This window comes from Haliotis cracherodii, unplaced genomic scaffold (assembly GCF_022045235.1).
Source record: "Haliotis cracherodii isolate W230 unplaced genomic scaffold, xgHalCrac1.p SCAF_4, whole genome shotgun sequence".
Taxonomy (NCBI): domain Eukaryota; kingdom Metazoa; phylum Mollusca; class Gastropoda; order Lepetellida; family Haliotidae; genus Haliotis; species Haliotis cracherodii.
This window is the reverse complement of record NW_027266297.1, coordinates 17,248,033-17,273,604: the sequence shown is the minus strand read 5'-3', so window position 1 is coordinate 17,273,604 and position 25,572 is coordinate 17,248,033. Positions and strand designations below refer to the sequence as shown.

The 25,572-nt window shown below is 42.9% G+C and overlaps 1 protein-coding gene across 1 annotated transcript in view; it reads right to left on the bottom strand.

The window, feature by feature from the left end:
- LOC139478181 (deubiquitinase MYSM1-like) overlaps positions 1–25,320 on the bottom strand; it is a 34,875-nt gene extending 9,555 nt beyond the window's left edge. Inside the window, exons 1-15 of the mRNA XM_071260540.1 lie at positions 25,268–25,320; positions 23,000–23,093; positions 21,124–21,194; positions 20,562–20,700; positions 18,940–19,038; positions 15,634–16,732; positions 13,523–13,706; positions 5,519–5,649; positions 4,598–4,707; positions 4,171–4,248; positions 3,933–4,043; positions 2,982–3,168; positions 1,826–1,953; positions 1,228–1,360; positions 565–728 (exon numbers count right to left, since the gene is read on the bottom strand). Of these exons, the coding sequence (XP_071116641.1) occupies positions 565–728; positions 1,228–1,360; positions 1,826–1,953; positions 2,982–3,168; positions 3,933–4,043; positions 4,171–4,248; positions 4,598–4,707; positions 5,519–5,649; positions 13,523–13,706; positions 15,634–16,732; positions 18,940–19,038; positions 20,562–20,700; positions 21,124–21,194; positions 23,000–23,093; positions 25,268–25,320 (2,781 nt within the window). The remainder of the gene's footprint in view (positions 1–564; positions 729–1,227; positions 1,361–1,825; positions 1,954–2,981; positions 3,169–3,932; positions 4,044–4,170; positions 4,249–4,597; positions 4,708–5,518; positions 5,650–13,522; positions 13,707–15,633; positions 16,733–18,939; positions 19,039–20,561; positions 20,701–21,123; positions 21,195–22,999; positions 23,094–25,267) is intronic.
- Positions 25,321–25,572: the final 252 nt, after the last annotated feature.

The window sequence follows — 25,572 nt, the reverse complement described above, 5'->3', positions numbered from 1 at the left end:
TGTCAGCTTTCTAAAACTAATAGGTTTCATTTAAGGAATTTCAATTTGTACAAAAGAGAAACCCACATAGAACACAAATCTTCCTTCAATGGTACTTTGAGCGTAGATAACATGGCGCTCAAGACATGACAGGGAGTATAAACAACAACAACATGCCGCTGCCTTAATTATCTATAGTCAGAAGTGGTCATTCTAGTTCGACTTCGAGATCAGACAGTCTGAATGCTTTGCCCACTGAATCTTAGAAGTCTTGACGCTTACTGGCTGATCAGAAAGTTCAGCTGACACCTCCTGAGGTAATGTTGTCCGATGCAGTGAGGTATATTGTAGAAAAAGATCTGATTTGAATGAGACTGGTGAAACACATGCACATGTACGGCACTGACAGATCCACAGGATCATAAACGGGATTAATCTGAAAAGCAAACCTTGAACCAGTGCATGCAAGCAGAAGACATTTTGGCCCTGATCAAGCATGTGTACTAGGGGCCAAGTCTACCCAGGAGCGTAATGCAAGTCAATATGTCAGGTTGGATTAAAAAACAATTCAAACTGTATACAAACCTTTGTGAGACAGGAAATGCCAAGTGCTACCCTGAACTGTCTGGACAAGTACACCCTGTTGACATTGGAGGGGTACTTGTCCGCTAGAGCTATGAGCGGCCCAATGAGTTCCCCATCAGTACTGCTGTCATAGGTCATGCTGTAGTCAAACTCATAGGGCAGGTCTGTAACAAACATAGTCTGCCTTTAATTCACAGTTTCAAAGCCTCAGACTTGTTGTTTTTTTGTTTTGTTGGTTTTGTTTGATGTTTAACGCCGCACTCAGCAATATTCCAGCTATATGACAGCAGTCTGTATATAATCAAATCTGGACAAGACAATCCAGTGATTGATATCATGAGCATCGATCCACGCAATTTCTGATACCATGACATGCATCAACCAAGTCAGCGAGCCTGACCACACGATCCCGTTAGTCGCCTCTTACGACAAGCATGGGTTGATGAAGACCTATTCTACTCCGGATCTTCATGGGGACAATGATAACGAGCTCTGCAATGGTCTGAACAGCTGTTTCAGTAAGCCAGCTCATGATCTAAAGATGAGATTGCCCCAAAATTGCTTGAAAGACAAGGAAAATGTTTACTTTTCACATCAGGGTTATCAAAAAAATCTCATTCCTGCTTTATTTCCAACACCTGACGGCAGACATCAACAACTCACTGCAGTGATATTCTGGAGACATTTCACTCCCAATGGTGAGACACTGGACCTCCGATATGACCCCCGGGTTCAGTTTGTTGTAAGGGCTCACGATCACTCCAACAAAATGGCTGCCACCTTTGGCAAACCAGTCCTACAAGGTAAAATTCAAAACTGACAAATTCCAAAAGATATTTCTTTACACATCATTTAAAGTGTAAGATGACTCCCAATCGCCTAGGTGGTTCTTATGACAAGCATGAGTTACTGGTGATCTCCCAATATCCCTCAATAGTAAAGTGTGAATTTGGTGTCGTAGTTTACAAGTGTATGAAATGCACTGTAATCCCTTTATTTGTTACTTGAACAGTTAGATCAAATAACAACAATTTTAGAAATACCTATCAAAATATAATACTCTTATTACAGCGGACATCCTTAAACTTAAAGGTTAACAAATGCAAACACTGTTAACAAATGCAAACACTGTAACAAATGCAAACGCTGTTAACAAATCCAAACACTGTTAACAAATGCAAACACTGTTAACAAATGCAAACATTAGCAAATCCAAACACTGTTAACAAATGAAAACACTGTAACAAATGCAAACACCCACCTGAAACTTGAGCTGTGTTTCAATATCCCTGACAGAAGGGTTGGGGGCAAATGTTGGATGTGAGTGATACCAGCCGACAACAATCAGGCCTGCCGCCGAGATCTGCTCACTGGCCTGCGTCTGGGAGACTGGAAAGAAACAAACATCATTTTGAAAGAAGACATTATATACTCACCAGCCAGAGTATCTGTCATCAAATAACATTTATTAATAGCTGAAAATTAACAATATCTAAGTATACAAATTCGCCGTCTCCGTAAAATTGAAATAGTTATAGTGACTGTCGTATAGTTACTGTGTACCTATTACGAGCTAGAGTCCTTGCAGGCGTCCACTTATCCCTTTCAAACTGCTATGAAAACTTGTGCTATATTTACACTCATCAGAGGGGTATACAAAGTATGTGAATCTAGACTACCAGTTGTCGGACTTTCATTTTTGTGAAAGCCTCAGTGGCTGAGTGGGTTAGATCGCTGACTTTGTGTGCTGGCGATTAGGTGCCTCACTCTAGCAGTGTGGGTTCAAATCCTGGATGGGACTCAACCCCCAAAAAGTACGAGAATCTGTACTTTACTGAGAAAGCGTTATCCCAAATATAACATTTGTTCCTTTCAAACTGCTGTATATCCCTAAATTTGGAATGGAAATACTCAGACATTGTAAAACTGAATTTGAGATAATATCAAGTCTTCAAAGAAAATGAGAGGAATTCTGTGCTACTAATAATAAGTGAGTGAGTATGGTTTTACGCCTCTTTTTGCAATATTCCAGCAATGTCATGGCGGGGGACACCAGAAATCGGCTTCACACATTGTACCCACGTCGGGAGTCGAACCCGGGTCTTAGGCGTGACGAGCGAACGCTTTAACCACTAGGCTACCCGACCGCCCCTGCTACTAATAAAGAACCACATAAGTAACAAGGACATGATCACACACACTCACGATACATGGTAACACATGGTTAGCATGGTTAGCTACTACTCGACTACTGCTGGCGCGGACTAACCTGGGTCCATCTCACACTGCATGCCTGTACTGAGACTGTTGCAGGGCACCGCCATCCTGATGTCCTAATAAGGACATGATCACACACACTCATGATACATGGTAACAAATGGTTAGCTACTACTCGACTACTGTCAGCTCGGACTAACCTGGGTCCATCTCACACTGCATGCCTGTACTGAGGCTGTTGCAGGGCACGGCCATCCTGATGTCCAGCATGTCCAGGTCACCATGGTACTGACCACCCAGCATCCCTATCACCTCCGTCTTGGAAATGTGAGCATGGACGTCCATAACTGCTACTGTCGTGTTGGTCATGGACACGCTGAAAGGAGCCTGTTTGAAAGAAGCAAGATCAGGAAAATATAGAACAGATGAAACATACAACATGTGCCCCTGCTTTCATATGTAGTGGCAATACATTCTGTGTGTACAATGGTCACTCTTTGTTCTACAAGAACTAATGAATAGTTTTCCAAGTATTTATGGTTGTAGACAACTTTCATGCCTTTGGATATTTCAGATGTGAAATCATCTTCTTCTGCCTTCCCTTGTGCCACCATCTTCATTTAATATGTTCAGCTTTGGTTACTTAAAATCTTTCGACTAACTCAAGAGGATCCATACTGAAAAGCCATGTTGAGGATAGCATTTTTAACTGCTACAGAAGACACCAACCACAGACTGCATTACAAAACAGAATGAACACAATTATTTTTTTTTAAACTGCTATAAAATTCATTCGTCGAACAATGAAGTATGTAGGGCGTATCATCATATTTTTGCAGTGTTTAGTGTACAAACTACGCAAATACAGGACACTTTTTATGGATAGTATGTCCTCTTATTCTTTGTCATGACTTTCAAATACTTCTTGCTCCTTGATCAGGTGAATGATGAAGGAACATTCATTCATTCACCTGATTAAGGAGCAAGAAGTAGCTCTGAAACATTGTGACAAAGAATAAAAGAACATGAAATCCATAAAAAGTGACATGTATTCATCATGTTCATGTTCTCACAACTTCTAAATGCCCATCAAAGACTTCAAAATACGCAAAATTCAAACTCTGCATGATCGGCAACATCTGACAACTCACCGGTCGATCTGCGGTAAAGGGCTGGCATGGTATCAGTTTGAAGGGATCGTACGACACTTTCATCATCTTGGCAACCTTGACCTTCCTTTCTTCTCCAGAACCAGTCTTGTGCTGTGAACCGAAGATACAATTCATACAACTGTCCAGAACAATAAAATATGCAACCTTTACTTAAGGTAAAACATACCCATGTCCACATAAAGTTCAATTATTAGCATTCATTAGTCAGGTCACTTACTTCAATTGTTTTTCCTTCCAATTCCTTTTCATCCACCCAGTGACCAGACGAGTCTCGGATCCGTCTTTTCCTGGGTCTCTGTTACCAAGACAAGACAAGACAATTGATTCAAAAATCCTTTTCAAATTTTTTTTGGTAACGGTTTTCATCTGTCGGGTAACAATATCATTATTGATTTTGAATGAATATGCAAACTTAGCATGAGTAACAGATATTTCTTGACATTGGTTAGAAATATGCCATAGAGACATGACATATTTTGCAGAGTCAGATGTTAAATAAATCGTAGGATCAACCAGTGTATGGCTTTTCTCATTGTTAGCTGAGGGATTATGATGCATCAATAACCATGATAACAGTAAAACCCAGAACAGGTAACATATAAAAGTAAAATATGTTCAATTGTTACATTTTTGACACAACATACCATGGAGTCAAGTTTATCCGACACAACAGCCATCCAGCCGTCTCGGCCTGTATGTTTTAACTTGGCCCCAGTCGGCTGTGTCTTGCCGGGGTTGTTGTAGCATGCTTGTTCTGAAACAAAACACAACCATTAGATTGTAGGTTGGTTGGTTTGTTGTTTAACACCACACTCAGCAATATTTCAGCTATATGACGACAGTCTGTAAAAAAACGAGTCTGGACCAGACAATCCAGTGATTGATATCATGAGCATTGATCCACACAATTGGAATCGATCACATGCATCAACCAAGACAACAACCATTAGAAATGAACCTCATGAAACAATGTCTTTTCCTCTTTATGAACAGTCAAAGGTTTGACAGAACAAACATGAGGTGGGGTGAAATGCGGTTTTACATCGGTTTTAATCAAAGATTATTGCACTTATATATAGCGATATGCGTGCATGTGTGTGTGGCTGTTTGTACTAGTCCGGACTGATGCCAATTTACAGTGCTTGCCCACTGACATACCAGGCCGCAGTTTAACATGAATACCCCATTTAGACACAGTAAACTGACTCGGAGCCGACCAGTCCTTGTTTTAGCCCCTCAATGCTGAGCGCCAGACAGGGACCGGGTAATAACAAGTACCATTGTTTAACGTGTTTTGATATGACCCCGCCAGGGATTGAACCCCAGACCTACTGCTCTTGATTTAGAAATTAGTCAGGGGATGCTTATTAGAGCAGTGCACTCATTTCAGCAAAAATCGCACTGTCTTGAAAATATTGACTGAAAGCATCAGAAACAATCTTCCGACCAGCAGAAGGAACTGGGGACCTGTTCCGACCCGGAATCCTGAAGAGGTAACTAAGCTTTATTCATCCCCTGGCTTCCCACAAGAACTTAGTTCAAGGTTCACATTGCAAGATTCCTACCACAGCCAAAGTTGATTGTGCCGGTGCACTCCAGAAAGCAGTGTATCCTCCCTATACAGTTGACATCCCCGCAGTTCTTCAAACCAGTCCGCACCGAAGTCTTATTCAGGAAGTTCGGTTTGCACTTTTTCCTGAAAGATGAAATAACCTTCATCAAACTAGTCATGGGACGATACACTGATGCATCCGGGTTCGCGATTTTTTACTCCTTGATACAAGTATCCATCACAGTCACACACTAAGTAAAAAATATCAATTCTTACCTTAAACCTTTAATAACTGTTAAACCAAACATGAATTAGTAGGGAAAATCAGTGGTGAAAATGTAAATATTTTCATCCACTGGGCAATACTTGACACAGCCAACAGTAAATAATCCGAGTACCAGCTATTTGGCCATCTTGTCTATGAACAAGATGTCTTATGCACCAGAGATAAGAGCTCATGCAAGCATCTTGATATGTACTGGATCATGAGCAAGGTATTGTGATACATATCGGATCACACAGTTGGTGTATCGTCCCAGCCCTACATCAAACACAAGAGTTTACTGTTGGTGCTTGACGTAGTATGGAATAATTAATAAATAATGATAATATGTATATTTGTGGAAGGATAGGAATGCGCCTGTTTAGGTAGTTCATTGGTGTGGAACTGGTGGTCAAGACGATTTATGTGACATTTTTTATTAGAGTGGGTATGAGTGAGTACTTTGGTTCCATGCTTGAACACTATTTTAGTTACACCAAGGCACATCAGCTTGAAGAGGGAGAAAAGTGATGCAGGTCTTGGACATTTACCTCTTTGGTTCGATTCCCCGACATGGGTACAATGTGTGAAGCCCATTTCTGGTGTCCCCCGCCGTGATATTAGTAAAATCTAAATATTTTTTACATTTGTATACTTATCCTGCATTACTCCGTATTGCATTTACTGCTGTCTTTGACAGAGTGACGAACTGTGTGAGATCCAGCTGCTGAAGAAAGTTGTCCCAACCAGCTCAGGAGGCAGCGCCCTCTCACAGTCGGCACGTGACCCGGAAGTCATGACGTCACACAAAAACACATAACTGCTTTAAACATAACATCTGAAACTTCGTGGGGAGGTAGCGTAGCGAAAGGGAGGGCACTTAGACTTCGTAATGCAGGATAAGTATACAAATGTAAAAAATATTTAGATTTTACTAAATTTTTTAACTTATCCTGCATTACTCCGTATTGCATCTTTATCAGACGGCATGGCCGGTGGGCATACCTGCAGATGTGAACCATATTAAACCCTCGTCAAGGTCCGATGAATCCGCACCGCATACAAGTGATGACCGGAACATCTACGACCATTCCTGTCTTCAGGAAACAAGAGTCGATGCAAAAACGAAACGCCCGAATAGGTAACCGAAATACAATGAGGCGTGTTGCCAAAATATATAACTTACCGAAGAGCGAAAGCGAAACGCAGTAGATCCCCTCTAATCTGAGGCGATAAACACCAGAGAGTTCGACGGGCCCCGCTCGGGGAATCGAAGAATCAGCGGCGTCGGCGGCAAAATCTACGACCAATCCCAAGAGCGAATGCGAAACGCAGGATAGCCCTCTAGGCTGGAGGCAAGGAACACCGGTGAGGTCGACGGGCACCGCTCAGGTATCAGAGAAGCAGCGGCGTTGGCGTCGGCGCCGGTGTCCACATCTACTACCATTCCTGTCGTCAGGAAATGAGAGTTGATGCAAAAAGTAAAACCCGGATAGGTGACAGCAATAGAATGAGTCGGGTAACCCAAAACTAAAACTGACCTAAGAGCGAATGCGGAACGCAAGAGATCCGTCTCGTCTGGGGTGATAAACACCAGAGAGGTCGACGGGCCCCGCTCAGGGTATCGGAGAATCAGTGGCGTCGGAGATAGATGACCTGTTGGGCTACAACCAGGGACCAAAACTGTGAACGCCGGCGACAACTTTCAAGGCTACATCACGGAAGTAGTGGTTGGTGAAGGCGGTGTCCGATCGCCACGAACAGGCTTCCCTGAACGACTGGATGGAACAGTATACCGTGAAGAACCAGTGTAAATACGATCGCCCTGATCTCATTTTATTTCAGGTGATAGCCTTTGGGGGGAGGGTCCAATCCGGCGGCTCATAAGCTTTAAGGATGACCGTCCGGAGCCACAGGGAAAAGTATTCCGGCTGACCAACGACTGCGACGAAGGGGAGACCGGCAGAAAAAGGTGTTTCCTAGACTTGCGGCAGTCTTTAGATCGTAGAATAACCTTCAGTGCCCTTACTGGGCATAATGACGCTCATCCTCATCCTCGGCACCCACACTGGACGAGGGGGGAGGGGACAAGGAATGATCTATCAGGCTGTCCTGGGAGTTGAGTCTTTACGCTGACGTCCCAGTACGGTCCATGATGAACGGCGCCCTGGGTACCGCATTCGAACCGGGCACGGGAGACGTCGAGGGCGTGCTGTACATGGACTCGAGCGGCAGTAGTCAAAACCAGTAGAAACACCCGTCTTCTACTTAAGGTCGTAGAAGGAAGACGAGGGGAGTGGTTCGAAGGGCGTTGAAGACCACATTCAGATCCAACGCAGGCGGTCCGAACTTGGCCTTCAGGTCTTCAAGACTGAACGAGCGCAGCCAGGCCCGTAGGTCGGGAATTTTCGTCTTTCTCCGATCGTCCGGGATGGCCAGAACGGAGTAGATGGCGACCAGGTGTGTGGGGGTGGTAAGCCCTTCAACCGACGGGTGCTACGCAAGTACAGAAGGAACTGATCCAGGATCTACGGTGACGCTGTCATCGGATCCTGGTGTTTGTCAGAACAAAATGCCTGGAACAAGCATCATTTATCAGCATACAGTCCCCCTGTAGATGGACGGTGGGCTGAAGCAATAGCCTTGGTCGCTCTAGCCGAATAGCCCTTGGCTTTCTGCAGGTGTGTCAGGCGTGCAGACGATAACATGCGGGTATGAGGGTGTGGCAACAGACCGTGTGGATGGAGCAGAAGGTTGGACCACACCGGAAGTTCCAGGGGTTGTCTCTGGGTATGTTTCGGAGGTCGATAACCCAACTTCTGGCTGACCAATAAGGCGAGACCAAAGTCAATGGCAGGGGTCGAGTGGCCTGGATCTCTGAAGAACCATGGGAGGGAGAACCGGAGTCGGAAAAGCGTACACGCGTAATCCTTCTCAGGAACGATGGAAGGCTTCGACTGCCACAGCGGTCGTATCCGGCACAGGTGGAATGGAAGACGACAGCTGGCCACATTCAGATATGAGGCAAACAGATCTAGGGTTGGGGTGTCGACCGTTTGACATATTCTGGCCCGAGGCGCCGGAGAGCGTGAGGCGTCGGAGAGCTTGAGGCGCCTGGAACGCCGAAGATGGTGATTCTCGGGGGCGCCGGTCGAGTTTGTAGCGCCGGGAGAGGGGCGAGTACTCTGGGTCCGCAAACACCACACTACGGTGACGTCGTCAGTGGACACGATCAACAGGGCGTGACCGAGAAAGCACTGTCAGCAAGCGACGTCCTGGATAAGCCTTTATCTCGAGGCTGTTGCTGTGCCAATGGTGTTGATCTCTGGATCACAGGTGGTCACAATGTGGGCTGGTGTGGGCCACTAGCCACTGACAAGGTGGCAGGGGAGGTAGTCAGCAACAGGGGTCTGCGATTGCGTACCGTCGGTACGATTCGGAAAAAGGTGTGATCGCCTGCGAGCCAACCTCAAGTAGACGAAGTAAACCAGCTTCACAATCGACCGCCGGGGCATCGACGTAACCGGGTAGTAGGAAGTCGAGGCAATATGGCCATTGCACGAAGTAATGAGATCGTTTTCATCCCTGAAGCGGCGTATAAGTACTCCTGTTCTTATATCGAGGTGACGATGGAGGACGACAACACGATACGAGGCAGGTATGCAACAGGGGTCAGTGGGACGGCCGAGGGACTTTAAGTATCAAATCGACACTGTGTCCGGTAGTCAAGGCGGAAGATAGGAAGGTGTCGTAGTCGAAAAGATCAAACCGGACGAAGGAAGGCGATCTTTTCCATCCCTTGAACGCCTATAGGCGCTATCGTTCTTACAGCGAAGGGTTGATGAAACAAGGTTCCTCGTGACAGCCGTGTTGGTAGAGGAGGTCTATTGTTTCCAACATCCGAGCATGGATGGACTGCGACAGGCGCCTGGTTGAGTGGTAGCACCAAGCGTACAGGTAGACATGGAAACCAATCTGTAGAAATACATGGCACCCCTTGCCATGGTAAGTTGACCTAATTCCGGTCGGAGTTGTTGACAGTCCGAGTACTTGACACGTGACATGTAAATCACACTGCGCAGTAGCCGAGAAAACCGCCTTGGAGTCGGAACTGAGGTGCAAACTCCACACACAGACAATCCTCAATGAACTGCGTGAGAGACGATCAAGTGGTGTACCCGAGTTTTGCGATAAAACACGGAACCCCATGGGCGTCGTGGAAAACCCGGTGAGCGCCGAGGAAGAGTCTCTTTCAGGAACGCTGGCGCTAGGGTAGGGTAGAACAGCGTTGGTGACGGCGATGTCGACGAAGTAAACTCTTTGTAAGTGGATGTCGTCGTCGAATCTGATACAGACGCTGTTCACATGACGCTCTGATTCGATGGAAACCCGCAGGTCATCTCTCCGGAATCATAGCGCTTTAAACGACGGGATTATGGATAAGGTCTCAGTGGGCAAGTTGAATCAGACCAACTGTCTATTGGTTGAAAAGATTCCACCCAGGAACGAAGTAGAACGATAGTCACGATCCCGAAGACCGACGGGAGAGTAGCGACAGGAGCGGCGACAGTTGTTTCACCATGCTTCTCCGTGTGACGAGTTATGAGACGGCAGCAAGAGAAGAGGGCAGTGGCGCCGGGGAGGCGATTGCCGATGGTGCCCCTTAAGCCGCAGTAGAAGATCGGATAGTCGGCTCGTTGATCTGAGCTTGATAAAGCTTGTTGATCTGGGCGCCGGAGGTCATCTTAGGCGCCGGATATATCATAGGCGCTTCTTCCGTAACTCTTGAGGCGCCGGAGTAGTCAGAGGCGCCAGAGACATTAGAGGCGTCGAAGATCATGAGATCAAAGACCTTAGAGGCGCCGGGAGCGCCGAAGACATCAGAGGATGCGGAGGCGCCGGAGCGCGGAGACATCAGAGGCGCCGGGAATGCACGAGGCGCCGGGAATGCACGAGGCGCCGGAGGCGCTGGGAGCGCCGGGACATCAGAGGCGCCGGAGGCGCCGGAGGCGCCGGAGGCGCCGGGAGCGCACGAGGCGCCGAGACATCAGAGGCGCCGGAGGCGCCGGGAGCGCACGAGGCGCCGAGACATCAGAGGCGCCGGAGGCGCCGGGAGCGCACGAGGCGCCGAGACATCAGAGGCGCCGGGAGCGCCGGGAGCGCCGAGACATCGGAGGCGCCGGGAGCGCACGAGGCGCCGAGACATCGGAGGCGCCGGGAGCGCCGGAGGCGCCGAGACATCAGAGGCGCCGGGAGCGCACGAGGCGCCGAGACATCAGAGGCGCCGGAGGCGCCGGGAGCGCACGAGGCGCCGAGACATCAGAGGCGCCGGGAGCGCCGAGACATCGGAGGCGCCGGGAGCGCCGGAGGCGCCGGGAGCGCACGAGGCGCCGAGACATCAGAGGCGTCGGGAGCGCACGAGGCGCCGAGACATCGGAGGCGCCGGGAGCGCCGGGAGCGCCGGGAGCGCAGGGACATCAGAGGCGCCGGAGGCGCCGGGGGCGCCGGAGACATCAGCGTTGATGTGGTGGTGTTGGAGACCGTGAACGGTCGTATGTCGTGCCAGGGGAGGCAGACTCTACGTTGGGAGCGCTGGAGCCGCCGGTGGAGTAGGAGACCGTGAACGGTCGTATGTCGTGCCATGGGAGGCAGACTCTACGTTGGGAGCCGCCGTTGGTGCTGGGAGCACTGCGAAGCTCCGCTGAGCGCTGCTGCCGTCAACGTAGGTGGGGGTCGACGAGCACGTTGAGCGAGGTGTGTCCTGGATACTCGCATGAGCTGAAGGATCACAGCGACGAATGACTGCAACATCGGCACTGCCTTGTGAAAGTACAGGGCGTCGTACAATCACGGCAGAAAGGGGCGGCCCCGACCAGATTTGTTCCCGCGGCAACAAGTGCAGCGAGGCAGAAAATCTGGAATTTAAGCAAAACATAACTATGTGGCAAAGCCACAAAGTGCGGGAAGCATAATGTGATTCAGAAACTTTGTATTTCAATGAAGTTTATGAGATCAAACAATGACGCTAAAAGGTAGCGAAAAAGCATAGCTTTAAGCAAACACATAACCATGTGGCCAATCACAAAGTATGTGAAGCATAATGTGATTCAGAAACTTTGTATTTCAATGAAGTTTATGAGATCAAACAATGACGCTAAAAGGTAGCGAAAAAGCATAGCTTTAAGCAAACACATAACCATGTGCAAACACGTAACCATGTGGCAAAACCACAGAGAACGGGAGACATAATGTAACTCAAAAACTTCGTATTATATTGAAGTTTATGAGAAGAAACAATTACGCTGAGAGGTAGCGAAAAGGCAAGGCTTTAAGCACACCAAAACAACATACATAAATGTAATGTATTACCCAAGCCAAAGAGAGAATTCAAAACGCAGAACACGACATTACGTGGCCACGTGGTGAATGGCCAAAATGGCGGGAAAGAAAACAAAATGGCGGGAACAACATTGCGCCCGTAAATTACTGTGACGTGAGCCACAGACGAGCGATAAACGTTACAATTTACGAATGGGAAGACCCTAAGGTCACGGCCCATAACAGGTAACAATGTAGCAGCATATAATGAATGTAGAAACACGCAAAATATAAAAAACAAATAATAAGCTTTAATTTCCACAAGGGATACACAGTACGTCCGTCCGTGGAGGTGACAAAGCAGTTATGTGTTTTGTGTGACGTCATGACTTCCGGGTCACGTGCCGACTGTGAGAGGGCGCTGCCTCCTGAGCTGGTTGGGACAACTTTCTTCAGCAGCTGGATCTCACACAGTTCGTCACTCTGTCAAAGACAGCAGTAAATGCAATACGGAGTAATGCAGGATAAGTTAAAAAATTTGCTTGAATATTGCTAAGAGCGGCATAAAACCATACTCATTCACTCACCCTTATGTTCCCTAGGCTTTTAACCTACGTCATGAACCAAAAATACCTTAATCACAAATCATTCCTTTTTTTTGGTTCATTCACAACATTGAGTACACATCAATTAGCATGATTAGAAATACAATTTAACACATATGACTTCAGTATCAACATATACATGGTACACAGCGTTTCAGCGAGTGTTTGAGTGATTGAGTGTTGGAGTAAGCAAGTGAGTTGGGTTCAACATGTTTAATGCCGTTTTTAACAGTATTCCAGTTATATCATGACGATACAGCTTAATCAGTGAGGAAAACCCGAAGTGATGCAGGTCTCTGAGGTGTACCACTTCAGTGAAATCCCCAATCACAGGTATTGCGCTGACAAACCTAGAAACATAATCAGGGTGAACTGGATTAAAACCCACTATCATAGGTTTCTGGCATGCCCAAGGGATGCAACTCTGCAAAGTAAATTGAGGCACTGTTGATGACTGGGCCACCCATGTCCCCACAGTGTTTCAAAATAAGCATCAATATCATTGTGTCCTTGTCATAACCCTACTTGATAGTTAAAGATTAGGGTGCCTAGATTCCAATACTGTATGAGGAAACCTCCAGGAACCCAGAATCTATAGCTCCAGGACTGTTGTAAGCCTATGTTAAAGTATGGGAGTAACGAACATCATAGGGCTAAGATCACTTAGTGGAATGGGGCCCAGCAGGGGGCCAGCATTAGAAACTAACAGTTCTAGCCCCCTAATCCTTATAATGATAACATATAGCAAAACCCATAAAAAGGGCCCACTTATCTGCTTATCTGGTTGAACAAATTTTATTGTTAATATGCCACAACCATCTCAGTTATTTACCAGCAATCAATAATATGGTTCCTAATCTTCAAGTATCTCTCAGGAGTTTTAGACTGTCGACCATCAAAGAATTCAGAGTGAATCTTCCTCTCTTCCTCTGTGATGTCATCAGCTTCCATGATCCTTTCCTCCTCCGGGATAGGAAATTCTATCACTTCTCCTGCCGATGTTGTGATACCATTGACTGAAATAAATAACCAGTGGTCACTGTCAGGGTCACAGCCATGTCCACTATTACCATGATAACATGAATCAACTTCTGCCTGGTCAGTCAACAGACAGATCACAATAATAATGACAATCAAATTGAAACAAAAACAATGTTTGTTCTCAGAACTTTGGAAATTGGAAACTTGGTGCTGCAGACATGGGGGAGCAGCCTACAGTGAGTGAGTGAGTGAGTATGGTTTTACCAGGACACCAGAAATGGGCTTCACACATTGTACCAATGTCGGGAATCGAACCCAGGTCTTCGGCGTGACGAGCAGACGCTTTAACCACTAGGCTACCCGACCGCCCCAGGAGCAGCCTACACATTTTAACATTTGTTTAAGATGACAAATAAAAATGTATTGAAATTATGAATTATGATCAAATTAACATTCATCCTAGTCATAACTATCTCAGCCTAGTGGTTAAAGCGTTCGCTCGTCACGCTGAAGACCCGGGTTCGATTCCAGACATGGGTACAATGTGTGAAGCCCATTTCTGGTGTCCCCCGCTGTGATATTGCTGGAATATTGCTAAAAGCGGCGTAAAACCATACTTACTCACTCACTCACTTGATCAATCATCATGATCATAATGACAGACTTTTTAGATGTGCTAAACTATTATTTGCATTTTGTGGCGAGGACAGAAAGGAAGCCAAGTCGGATTACCTCCCCTTGTTTGAACAGGAGACATGTATTGACACATGTTGAAACAGACTGCCATATACATCGATACAAATGAGCATTACCTTTTAGTTTGCATACTGAGACACATTCAACCATGGTATTAAACAAACTACACATATTTAAACATGTAAACAAATGCACATTTCATCACCTTTGTCTTATTTTCAAATCATTTACATAAATAAATAACTCTAGTTCTGTAATATATAATTCAAAGAAATTATCAAATGAGATTTCCAAGTAAACATCATGGACATGGTAAATGGGTGTCTTTTCTCTCAATTTACCCATGATCATGATTATACATGCTAAAGTAGAATGTGTGAAATTGAAATCGGTGGATATCGGCAGCTGATCAGAGTAGAGGTGTATGAACAAGATAAATAAAGACATCCAAAAAATATATACATGTATTAAGTATTAAGAAAAAGAAATTGTCACTTGAAAAGTTTCTGAAGACTTTAATTGATATATTTCGGATAGAGAAATCAATTGCACACAAAAACAATACAATAAGACAGTTTGACAGAAAATGGAAAAATTTGGCAAATGAATTGTCTAGTTAACATGGTTAATGGGCCTCCATTTTTCTTCTTTTTTTTTTTTTTTAACAGGAACAATTTCCACTAATGTGCTGTCAGGATTTAGCTTCACACTTCGTTAATAAACATGGCAAATGTAGCCTGCCCGTTTCACTGTAAACATTGTTGGACACTTAGCCAACTTAAATTTTGCTGTCTGCTGTGTAGGTATGTTACCTCTACCTAATAGGTATACCACATGACGTGCTACTCAATGTACTACTCTGTAATATCATAAACTGAATTGAATTTTTTTTTAAATTAAAAAAATAAAATAAAGACAACCAAAGTTTCACAACAAATTTTTCCCTGCTTCATTATGATTATTACCATGATAATACTGATCACTGAACAGCTTACGGTAAAACATGACTTCATTGGTCTCAACATGCTCAATGTACTACCTGTAATATCATAAAATGAATTGAATAAAAAAAAAAAAATTAAAAATAAAATAAAGACATCCAAAGTTTCATAACAAAATTTTCCCTGCTTCATTATGATCATTACCATGATAATACTGATCATTGAACAGCTTACGGTACAACCTGACTTCATTGGTAAAAGATAACAAAATGTAAGCATGTTATTATCATGATCACGAAGACAGTTAATTCTACATTCCACATACCTATAACTTTCTCCTCAAGCTTTGGCACATCCTGTAGAACAGTCATTTCTTCACTGCTGTCACAATATTCAGTGGGCGGTTCAGGCTGAGTAAATTCTCCTGTTGTAGCATTGGCTTTGGTATCTTGCTTACTATCAGTAAAAAGTTCCGTGACATTCTCATCCATAGCACCTTCTAAGTTTTCAGATCTCCCCTGAGTAGCACTGTCTGTGTCAGCTGCTGCAACGTCAGCATCAGTATCTCCTTCATCAGACTGTTCACCATCACCCAGCTCAGTCGGCGTAACATTGGCTGATCGTAACAACTTCTCATACACAGAGCTAGGTGAAGCGGACCTTCCTAACAGTATAGGGTTGTCATTATCGTCATCATCATTTTCAATATCGATATCCACATCCTCTTCCTCTTCAACTGAATTGGAACTCAAGTTCCCAATTTCGTCGGACGAAGTGCCAGTTTCTTTCTGTAAAGCTTCATCTTTTCCTTCAGCGTGTTGCACTACGGAAGCAAGAATGTCGGACTGAACGACCTCTGATCCATCGGCTGTGACTGTTGTTAGAGTCTGGAGATCACTAGCACTAAAGTCACTCTCAACAACAGCAGCCAAAGTGTCCAGTCCTGAAGCAATGTGGATCAGCGTCCCGACCGAGCTGTCAAAACCTAATTCCTTACTCCCAGACAAGAACCCTACCCCGGACAGATTCACACTGGGAGACAATTCACTTGTGTCCACATTCCCGGTATAGGAGCCACATTGAAGGTCCTGTAGCCCAGAAATACCAATGATTGTATTTGCAGATGGCAAAACACCATCCAGACCATTGGTAATGCTTTGTACTGTTTCTAGTTGGGAGTCTGCTTTTGTGGAATTGTGGTTTTTCTTCTTGTTTTTGGACTGCTTGGACACTGAGGTCTTTCTGCTCTGACTGGGTGAACTGGAAAGGGATGTGACTGTGGGCTGGGCAGTTGTGACGGAAGCAAGGACATTAGCCAGTGGGTCATCTGACTGGCTGAGGTGGGAGGTCAGTTGTGTTGAGCCAAGGGGCAGATCTCGAGACGTAGAGGACACAACTGCAGAGGCAGCTTCAGCCTTCTTGGCCTAGAAACACATGCAGTCAGTAGAATAAGACATAGCATTTATGCAGTGTTCCCGTTTACCAGTAATTACAAGTATTTTACCGGTAAAATTAGGTTTGGACTGGTAATTCATGTGACTGCCAGTCCTTGTGGACAGGCAAATAAAGTACCCCATAAATCTTTGCTGTTGAACAAAACAGAGGCGATATTCATATAAGTATATTTTTGAACTAAGTCAGCTTGTCTGTCCATCAGGGTTTCCACTTTCTATTTCTAGTGCAAGGAAATAAAATTCACTTTGCTTTGAAATTAAATCTGTATTTCTAGCGACTTAGACACGAAATATATAAAAAAAAATTGTAACTGAACTTTGTTTGAATGATGTGTAGATCTATCTGAGTTACTTCAGATATGATGTCATGGCATTAAACCTGATGTTGAAAGAATTAAATCCAGGTAACCTTCATACAGTTTTTGATTTGTTGCAAGTCAACCAGGACTGACAGTTTCAAAAGCCAGCAGGAACACTGTTATGAGAGGGTGATTGTTGTTAGTGATTATGTCACAATCAGCAGTACTACAGCTATATCTTGTCATCCTGTACATAAGTGAGTCCACATCAGACAAACGAGCTTAACATCAGATCCCTGTCTTAGTTCCCCCTTCAACATACAATAGGTACTGAGGAACTGCTCTGTCTAAGAATCCCCACAGGGAGTCATTAATGCAGCACCACACAGGTTCCTGGAATTAAATAAATACTTGAGGTGGTAGCTGTGCAGAGGTCTGTTCAACAAAGCTATTATAGTGCTAAGGTGATTTACCTCTATTCTTTAACATAGACTTAAGATAGTACAGAACTCCAGGTAACTTTTTGAGCAATTGAGTTTTACTCAAAGGTTTCTATTTTAATTGGGTTATTACATTTTTCATTGGGCAACCAATATTTTTTCACTCATCTATTCATCACTCTATTGGGTTTTTCCCAAAATGAGTAAACATTTGGAGATTTAAAAAAAAATGATGTATATAACGGTCCTAAATATAGGCTTGACTCAGAAAGTAAAATAGCTCGTAATTGTGTTTCAGAAATTAGTTCCGTTGTACGCATGCTGAAAAAGCTTCATTGGGTATTTATGTGTTTCATAGAATTGAGTTTTTCATTTTATGCATGCGTTTCTGTACGCAAGTTTATTGAAAGTAATTCGGTTTTGAATAGTTTTAGGGGGTATTTTACGCAAATACACAGTGTATCTGTAGCTATGATAGTAGTAGCACATTATTACACTCTGCCCGTTTTTAGTAGTATATAAGGTACATGGGTTTCACTAATGTACAACATTATACTCATTCATACAGGGGACACGGGTGGCCCAGTTGTCTAAGGCGCCGCGATTCGCTGTGCAGAGTTGCGTCCCTTGGGCACGCCAGAAACCTATGATTGTGGGTTCGAACCCCGGTTTGCCCCGATTTTGTTTCTAGGTTTGTCAGCACCATACCCGTGCTCATGGGTTTCACCGAAGTGGTAAACATCTGAGACCTGCATCACCTCAGGCTTTCCTCCCACATTAGGCTGAGCCGCGATATAACTGGAATGCTGTTAAACCAAACTCACTCACTCACTCATTCATACAAAGATGTGTAGGTACAATGTGTAAATATTACTCAAACAGTGAAATCCCCCACAATTCTTAGAAAAACTTGCACTATGGTAAAGTCTACACAATGTAGCATCCCTCATTTGACAACTTGTAGCAGGAGTTACATCACTTGGTAACTCCATCAAAAGAGTTGATAATTTACACTGAATACTGATAATCATGATGAAGTAGCAAAATGCAGACATAGAACAAATATAAGTTATAAGGTGAACAAACACCAATCCAGTAGTGAACACAAAGTAAAGACAGACTGCACTGTACATCAAGAGCTTCATGTCATGCTATGTCTGCGACACGAGTGTCTTAATTCCGGTGTTTCCCCAGCGGAATTTAGGCACAACTGTCAACAATGCCGTTCAGATGATGGAAACAATACACTGTTGTCTCGTGACGTGATATGACCACAGGGCATGTTTGATTTTTATGAACCCCCATATGTTTGCCCTCGTAGGTAATATAGTGGGATATGTTGCCCAATTGTTGTCACTTTCTTGCCCAAATATGCTTTTGTCTTGCTAAGAATCTGATTGAAAATGGGGTATCAGCTGATGACACTTCTGCAACATACCAGATTCTTGAAGTATTGCTGGGCATAGTTCTTCACTTGCAGGCTTGTCCGGGTGGGAATGATTTCAGAGATGCGGGTCCAACTTCTACCATACAAATCCTGGAAAACATTACGTTAGATTGCACACATTTTATCTAGGCAGCCGGTTGGTTGGGTTTACCATAAGGGTAGGAGAAAGACCTGCATAAACAGCATATATGAAAGATATAAAAGGTAGGGGGAAAGGCCTGCATACACAGTATCTATGTGTAGGATAAAGCATGTCCAAGGGGTTTTATGACATTTAAAACCTGCATCCACAAGATGGGGTCAGCCCCGAGGTTTTTTCCCAAGGATAAGGGTTTTAAATATCATAAAAACACAAGGGGAAGTGTTTTGTCTAACTTATAAATGGAAAAAGAAACTTAAAACAACATCTATCAACATTTGCATGTTTCAAACATACTTTTCATGAACCTCAGGAAACGGATGTAAAATATCTGATGTTGGCGTACAGAACTTGAAAATGACATTCTTAAAAGCATTGTGATTTATCAGCACCTGTATAGCCTAGTGGTACACTAACTGGGCTACAGATAAGGGGGTTGCGTGGTCGATTCTCGGGAATTGTTCAAAGGCAAAAAAAAAATTCTTGCAAGAAAATTCATATGTTACATATGAACAGAAGTTGTATTAATAAAATTAATATTCAAGTCATATTTGCTATAATATCCCAGGGATTTTATATAATGTCCTGGGTATTTTATTAATGTAACTTCCGTTCAGAATGTAACATGTCATGAAATGTAAAATCAAATAACAAATGTTTTCTTTATATTCCCGAGGATCGAACTGGCAACCTTCATATCTGTAGACCAGTGAGTGTACCATGAGGCTACAGAGGTGTTGATAAGCCACACTGGTTTTTAAAATGTCCTTTGCAAGATCCGTACGCCAGCAACAGATATTTTACGTGCGTTTCCAAAGGTTCATGGAAAGTATGTTCGAAACATAAAAATGTTGATAAATGTGGTTTTAAGTTTCTTTTTTAGGTTCATAAGTATGGAAAAACACTTTCCCTCGGTTTTTGTAGACAGAGCAAGCCCTGGGGGTTGGGTTTTTCCCTCTCCCCAGGGCATGCTCTGTCTACCAAAACCTCGTAAGCGTGTTTTCTCCAATACATGTAGCAAGTATCCCTGGGATATTATATAAAATCCCAGGGATATCACAACCATGATAACATCCCTGTTTATGAGATTTAATCCTACTGGAGAACAATAGGATGACATCACAGGAGGTTTATAAGCAATTGAAGACATTAAGGGCAGGGGGAAAGGCCTATATGCAAGACATAAAAGGTGGGGGAAGGCCTATATGCAAGACATAAAGGGTAGGGGGAAAGGCCTACATGCAAGACAAAGGATAGGGGAAAGGCCTATCTGCAAGACATAAGAGGTAGGGGGAAAGGCCTTTTATGCAAGACATAAAGGGTAGGGGGAAGGGCCAATATGCATGACATAAAAGGTAGGGGGAAATGCCAATATGCAAGACATACAGGGTAGGGGGAAGGCCTGTATGCAAGACATAAAGGGTAAGGGGAAATGCCTGCAAACACTGTATATAAGTAAGACACAAATCATTACCAGCCCACTGAGAAAAAGTTGTTTCTCTTCCTCGTTCCAAGGACGTTTGGCAGAGTTCGACTTGGGCTTTGTCGGACTGGAAGACGGAGACTTGTCAGATGATACCATCTTTGTCTTGGATCGGCCATTGAGGTATTGTCTTGAGAAGTGGTCAAGGAAAACTTGACAGAAAATTAAAGCCTAAGAGTGAGGCTCTGTTCAACTGATAACAAGATTAAAGCAAACAATAAAAATATATGGACAGTGCAGCTTTTTATTTGCAACAATTGTTATGTCCATTGTAGCCAATTTCCACTGTTGTTTGTTTGCTTCTTTTTTTAATGCTTAAAGCCGCACTCAGCAATATTACAGCTATGTGAAGGTGTTCTATAAATGATCAGGTCTCGTCCAGACAATCCAAAGATTGACATGCATCAACCAAGTCAGCAAGACTGACCACTCGATCCTGTTAGTCACCCCTTACAACAAGCATGGGTTGCCGAAGACCAGTTCGACCCTGATCATGTTTGGGTCAGCACTTTTGCGTGAGACATTTATCACATGAATGTACATATTAGGATACTGTTCTTCCATCAGCATTCTTTCTATGGTGGCCTTTGATTTTTCATCCATGTAGCTGTCCATTGTCCATCCCTTGCACATAAAGAGACAGAAAATTACACACTGCGTGTTTGAGCAAGACAAACATTCCGAATTTAAATTAATCTGTAGCATGGTGTCTGCATCTTATTATTTTAACAGGACATTACCCAAGCCAAATTTCATACTGAAAGAGAAATTCCATTATCTTGTCCATCAAAACAAACAATAGTGGCCTTGCTTGAAGTATATGTCAGTAGGCCTATGTGTCTTAAGTTCAAAAGCTAGGGTACAGTGGCAAAGAGATTAGTGATTCCATTTTATTGTGAAGTCATGGGAACCACTCCATGGTCTGGTGGTAGAGCATCCACCCAGAGAACGGGAGGTTCAGTGTTCGAACCCTGGCCGCATCATATCAAAAGATGTTAAAAGATGGTACTTGTTGTTACCCTGTCTGACGCTCGACATTAAGGGGCTAAAACAAGGACTGGTCGGCTTGGAGTCAGTATACTGTGTCTGAGTGGGGTATTCATGTTAAACTGTGGCATGGTATCTCAGTGTGCTAGCTCTATTAATCAGCATCAGTCTGGCTAGTACAAGCAGCCACATCCACCCACACGCACACACACATGCATGCATGTCGCTATCTATTTAAACCCCATTTCACCCACCTCATGGGAACCAATGATGTCACAATGGCCTACAAAGCGTTGTAATGTAATGTCGCTGGTGTTGATCTCACCCAAGCGATATCACCTGGGAGAGCCAGTTTTAGATAATAGACGTGGATAGATAATTAGATGAAAGGGCTCCCAAACTACTCTTAAATCTCTTTTACATTTTTAAGCAATGTTAAGCAGGACAGCTTTTAGAGATAGAACACCAAATAGAGATCAAAATAGTTTTTGCAAATGTCAATGAAAAAAGTACGTGTACCCCTTGCGGATTAATCAGTTACACGTTTGACATAATGAACAGTAGATGTAAGCATCAAATGATGTCTACAAGGTTCTCTTCATGGCTATGGAACCACTTAATGGCGAGATATTATTTATTGGACTGATAATTTCTCATTAAGTCTTAGCTCGTCATGCCGAAGATCCGGGTTCGATTCCCCACATGGGTACAATGTGTGAAGCCCATTTCTGGTGTCCCCCGCCGTGATATTGCTGGAATATTGCTAAAAGCGGCGTAAAACCGAACTCACTCACTCACTCATAAAGTCATTGGAATTATTATTATATTTCTTTAGACTCTTTAGCATTTGTTTAGCAACTCTGACTGGGGTCTTAGCTTGAATTTATTTGACACATGTGGAGTCTGAGCTCAAGACAGAAAGACATACAACCCATTTTCAGTTAAAGAATAGCATATCTACTAGTTGCACGGTAAGAACTTCCCCACATACACCAAATGTAAAAATTACTGGTTTCAGGGAAACGTTACTTTGAAAAGCTACGATGAACATGACAACACTTGATATGAAAAAGATTGAAAAAGATTCAAAGTTGTAGCAACTAGGGGTGAAACAATACATTGATGCACCAGTGCATTGTAAATTTATTAACCCCCAACCCCAGCAAAGAATATGGTCAGTAAAATATCGCAAAATGTGTTGTAGCATTCCAAGTTCACCACTAAAATTAGCCACTACGACTATGTGTCTACAGCTAGCTTTTCCTTTAGAACTTGCTCTGAAATATTTATAGTCAAGAAGTATTGCGATATGTATCATAACATGACCTATGTATCGTGATACGTATAGTATTGTAACTTTGTTGCATCATTTCACCCCTGGTAGTAACAGAATGAAACAAAATACAGCCTGATGTAATTGTATGACAAAGACTATGTTTTACCTGTTCCAGCATCCATGGAGGGTTGGTAAACTCAGGAAGTAGGTTTGCGCTCTTTGAGGGCAGTTCATTGGCATCATAGAATCCATCTTCAACTCTGAAACAATGTTCAACCTATTCAAAGCAATCCATTGATCTATCAGGCTGTTTCCAATAATAGTAACTCAACAACCAATCTTACAAGAATATTTTTATAAAAACAACCTTGTGTTGTATAACTATTATCATCATTGATCACGCTTACAGAATCTTACTATTCCAAGAAAACCATATGGCACTGGTGCCAATGGTTGGTCGACAAATGTAACATATCATCACATCACAATTACCATGGTGACATTATCATGATTATCACCAAACTGATAACTGAAGATGCATTCTCTCTGATCCAGTGTACTAGTCTGTTCACAGTCCCAAAACCATATCATTTTCCATTCCGCCAAGACCCAACTGTAATGCAATGGCTCCAAATGAAGCAAGTCTAGATTTTCTCAGGTTCAGGCATCTGAATGTTCAATATCACATGGGCTCCTTTTCAATGTAAATAGAGTTTCTATCAAATCATATATTTTCAGGGACTAAGTGTAGTCTAGGAATAATTATTCAATATTATATTATTATATAAACTATGACATGATTTTATAGCATATGTCACAGCGGACAAATAATACTGCTATATTAAAACGGAGTCAAGTCCAAAATGTGGTCAATATATTAGAAAATTTGGTTAGAAAAAAACGCTTTTTAGAACTTTATGATGATGCTGACCAGTGAGAGTAAAGAAATACACTGAGTGTGAGTCCAGTGCAAACTGACATCAGATTGATGATAGTAGTGATTGTGCACACACATTCATCATTTTGTAAATCTCAATATTCACAAGCACAGATATAATCTTTGGCAAAGGGGAGAAGGACAACATTTGGGGAAAAAAGGTGCACTTACAATACAAATGCTAGCCCATAATTTGTTTGTTAGCCATAAATTAGTCAATTGCTATTTTTGTCACCAAATTATTTAGTCATACATTGTTATATTCATGAACATGATGCTTCAAAACAGGGGGTTGTATCCTGCATCCCTTAATTACTGGCACAAAAATGTGCAAATCAGTATTCACTTTCCAAGTTTAATATTATTAGGTTATGTTTATAAAACTCAACACAATCACTAGTGTCACAACAGCCACAACAGTCAATCAAAGACACAATGCAAGGCAGCACTTTTTCACAAGGTTGTATATTGAAGTTAAAAAAGGCAGACTTTAAAAAAAAGGCACACATTTCCGAGAATCAGAAAGACAAACATTTACATTCACGAGTGTATTTCAAATGTGTCAATCTGATTCAAAACGGGACAATGTGAAACAGGAAATAAAACAATGACTGTCAACCAGGAATTACTGTGGAGTGAATTGTTGTATCTTGCACAGCAGATGTATGGAATATTTTGAATGTAATGAAAAGTTCAAAACAGATATTCATATAAACAGTTTCAGTAAGACAGGTGACCAGTTCACAATTTTTCAACTCATGGTGTAAATATTGAAGTGTTTCAGCCTCAGACATGTCAGCAGGAATTCTCCCTGCAGTGTTTTATTGTGCACCCCTAATGATTTTAAGAATATATGGACTAATATAAAATCCCAAATTTTAACCCCCAAATTCCCAATTTGCATGCCAGGGCACTTAATAAAGAACCGTAGATAAATCCTTGAAATTTGAAAACAATATCTTTATGGTATATGGCCTATTGATCAAACTGAGTCCTGAATTGTCACATCAAAGATCTCCACCCGGTACAAACAAGATTTGAAATAAGATAAATGTCACACAGTAGTTTCACATGTAACTTCAATGCCATGTAACGAAAACGTGAATGTCTTGTCATTGTCATGTAATTCTGGTAATACTAACAGACCCGGGGACCCGAGTATCACGATTGTCACTGAACATTGCTCAAACATGTCATGTACACTTGTACTGTATTCTAACTGTTAAAGACGACGGGACATATAACTCTACGTTGATCTAAATGATCATAAGGGGTCGGCCTCAATATTCATATACAATGATGCACTATATGTGAAAACCTTAAAAATACATCAGTCTTTTATCTGCATGATTTGTTGATTTAAAATATTTGTTCTAAATTTGACATGTGATTTATTCAGAAATTGTACATATGATTTTATCGCATCTTACAGCATATCACATTTTCACGAGCCATATATCTGTTTGTTTCGCTCAATTCCCCATGATCTTAACTTACTCCAGTTTAAAATCAAACTCCCCTTCGATGTCAATTTCTCCATCGTCCGCCATTTTGGATATAGTATCAAAGAGTTACCTCCCTTGTCAGTTTGCTAATTTTTTTTCTGGCTTGACACCATTTGTCTCCCTTGCACAGTTTAGTATTTCGCAAAGACACAAATCTTTTAATTATCTACACATTTCAATACCCTCTGAAAAAAATTAGGAAACGTTGTCAAATTAAGAATAGAACTTCTACCAGTGTAGTCGAGCCAAAACATTTCATGATCACGAAAAGAAACGCAAATGTATATTATTTACTGA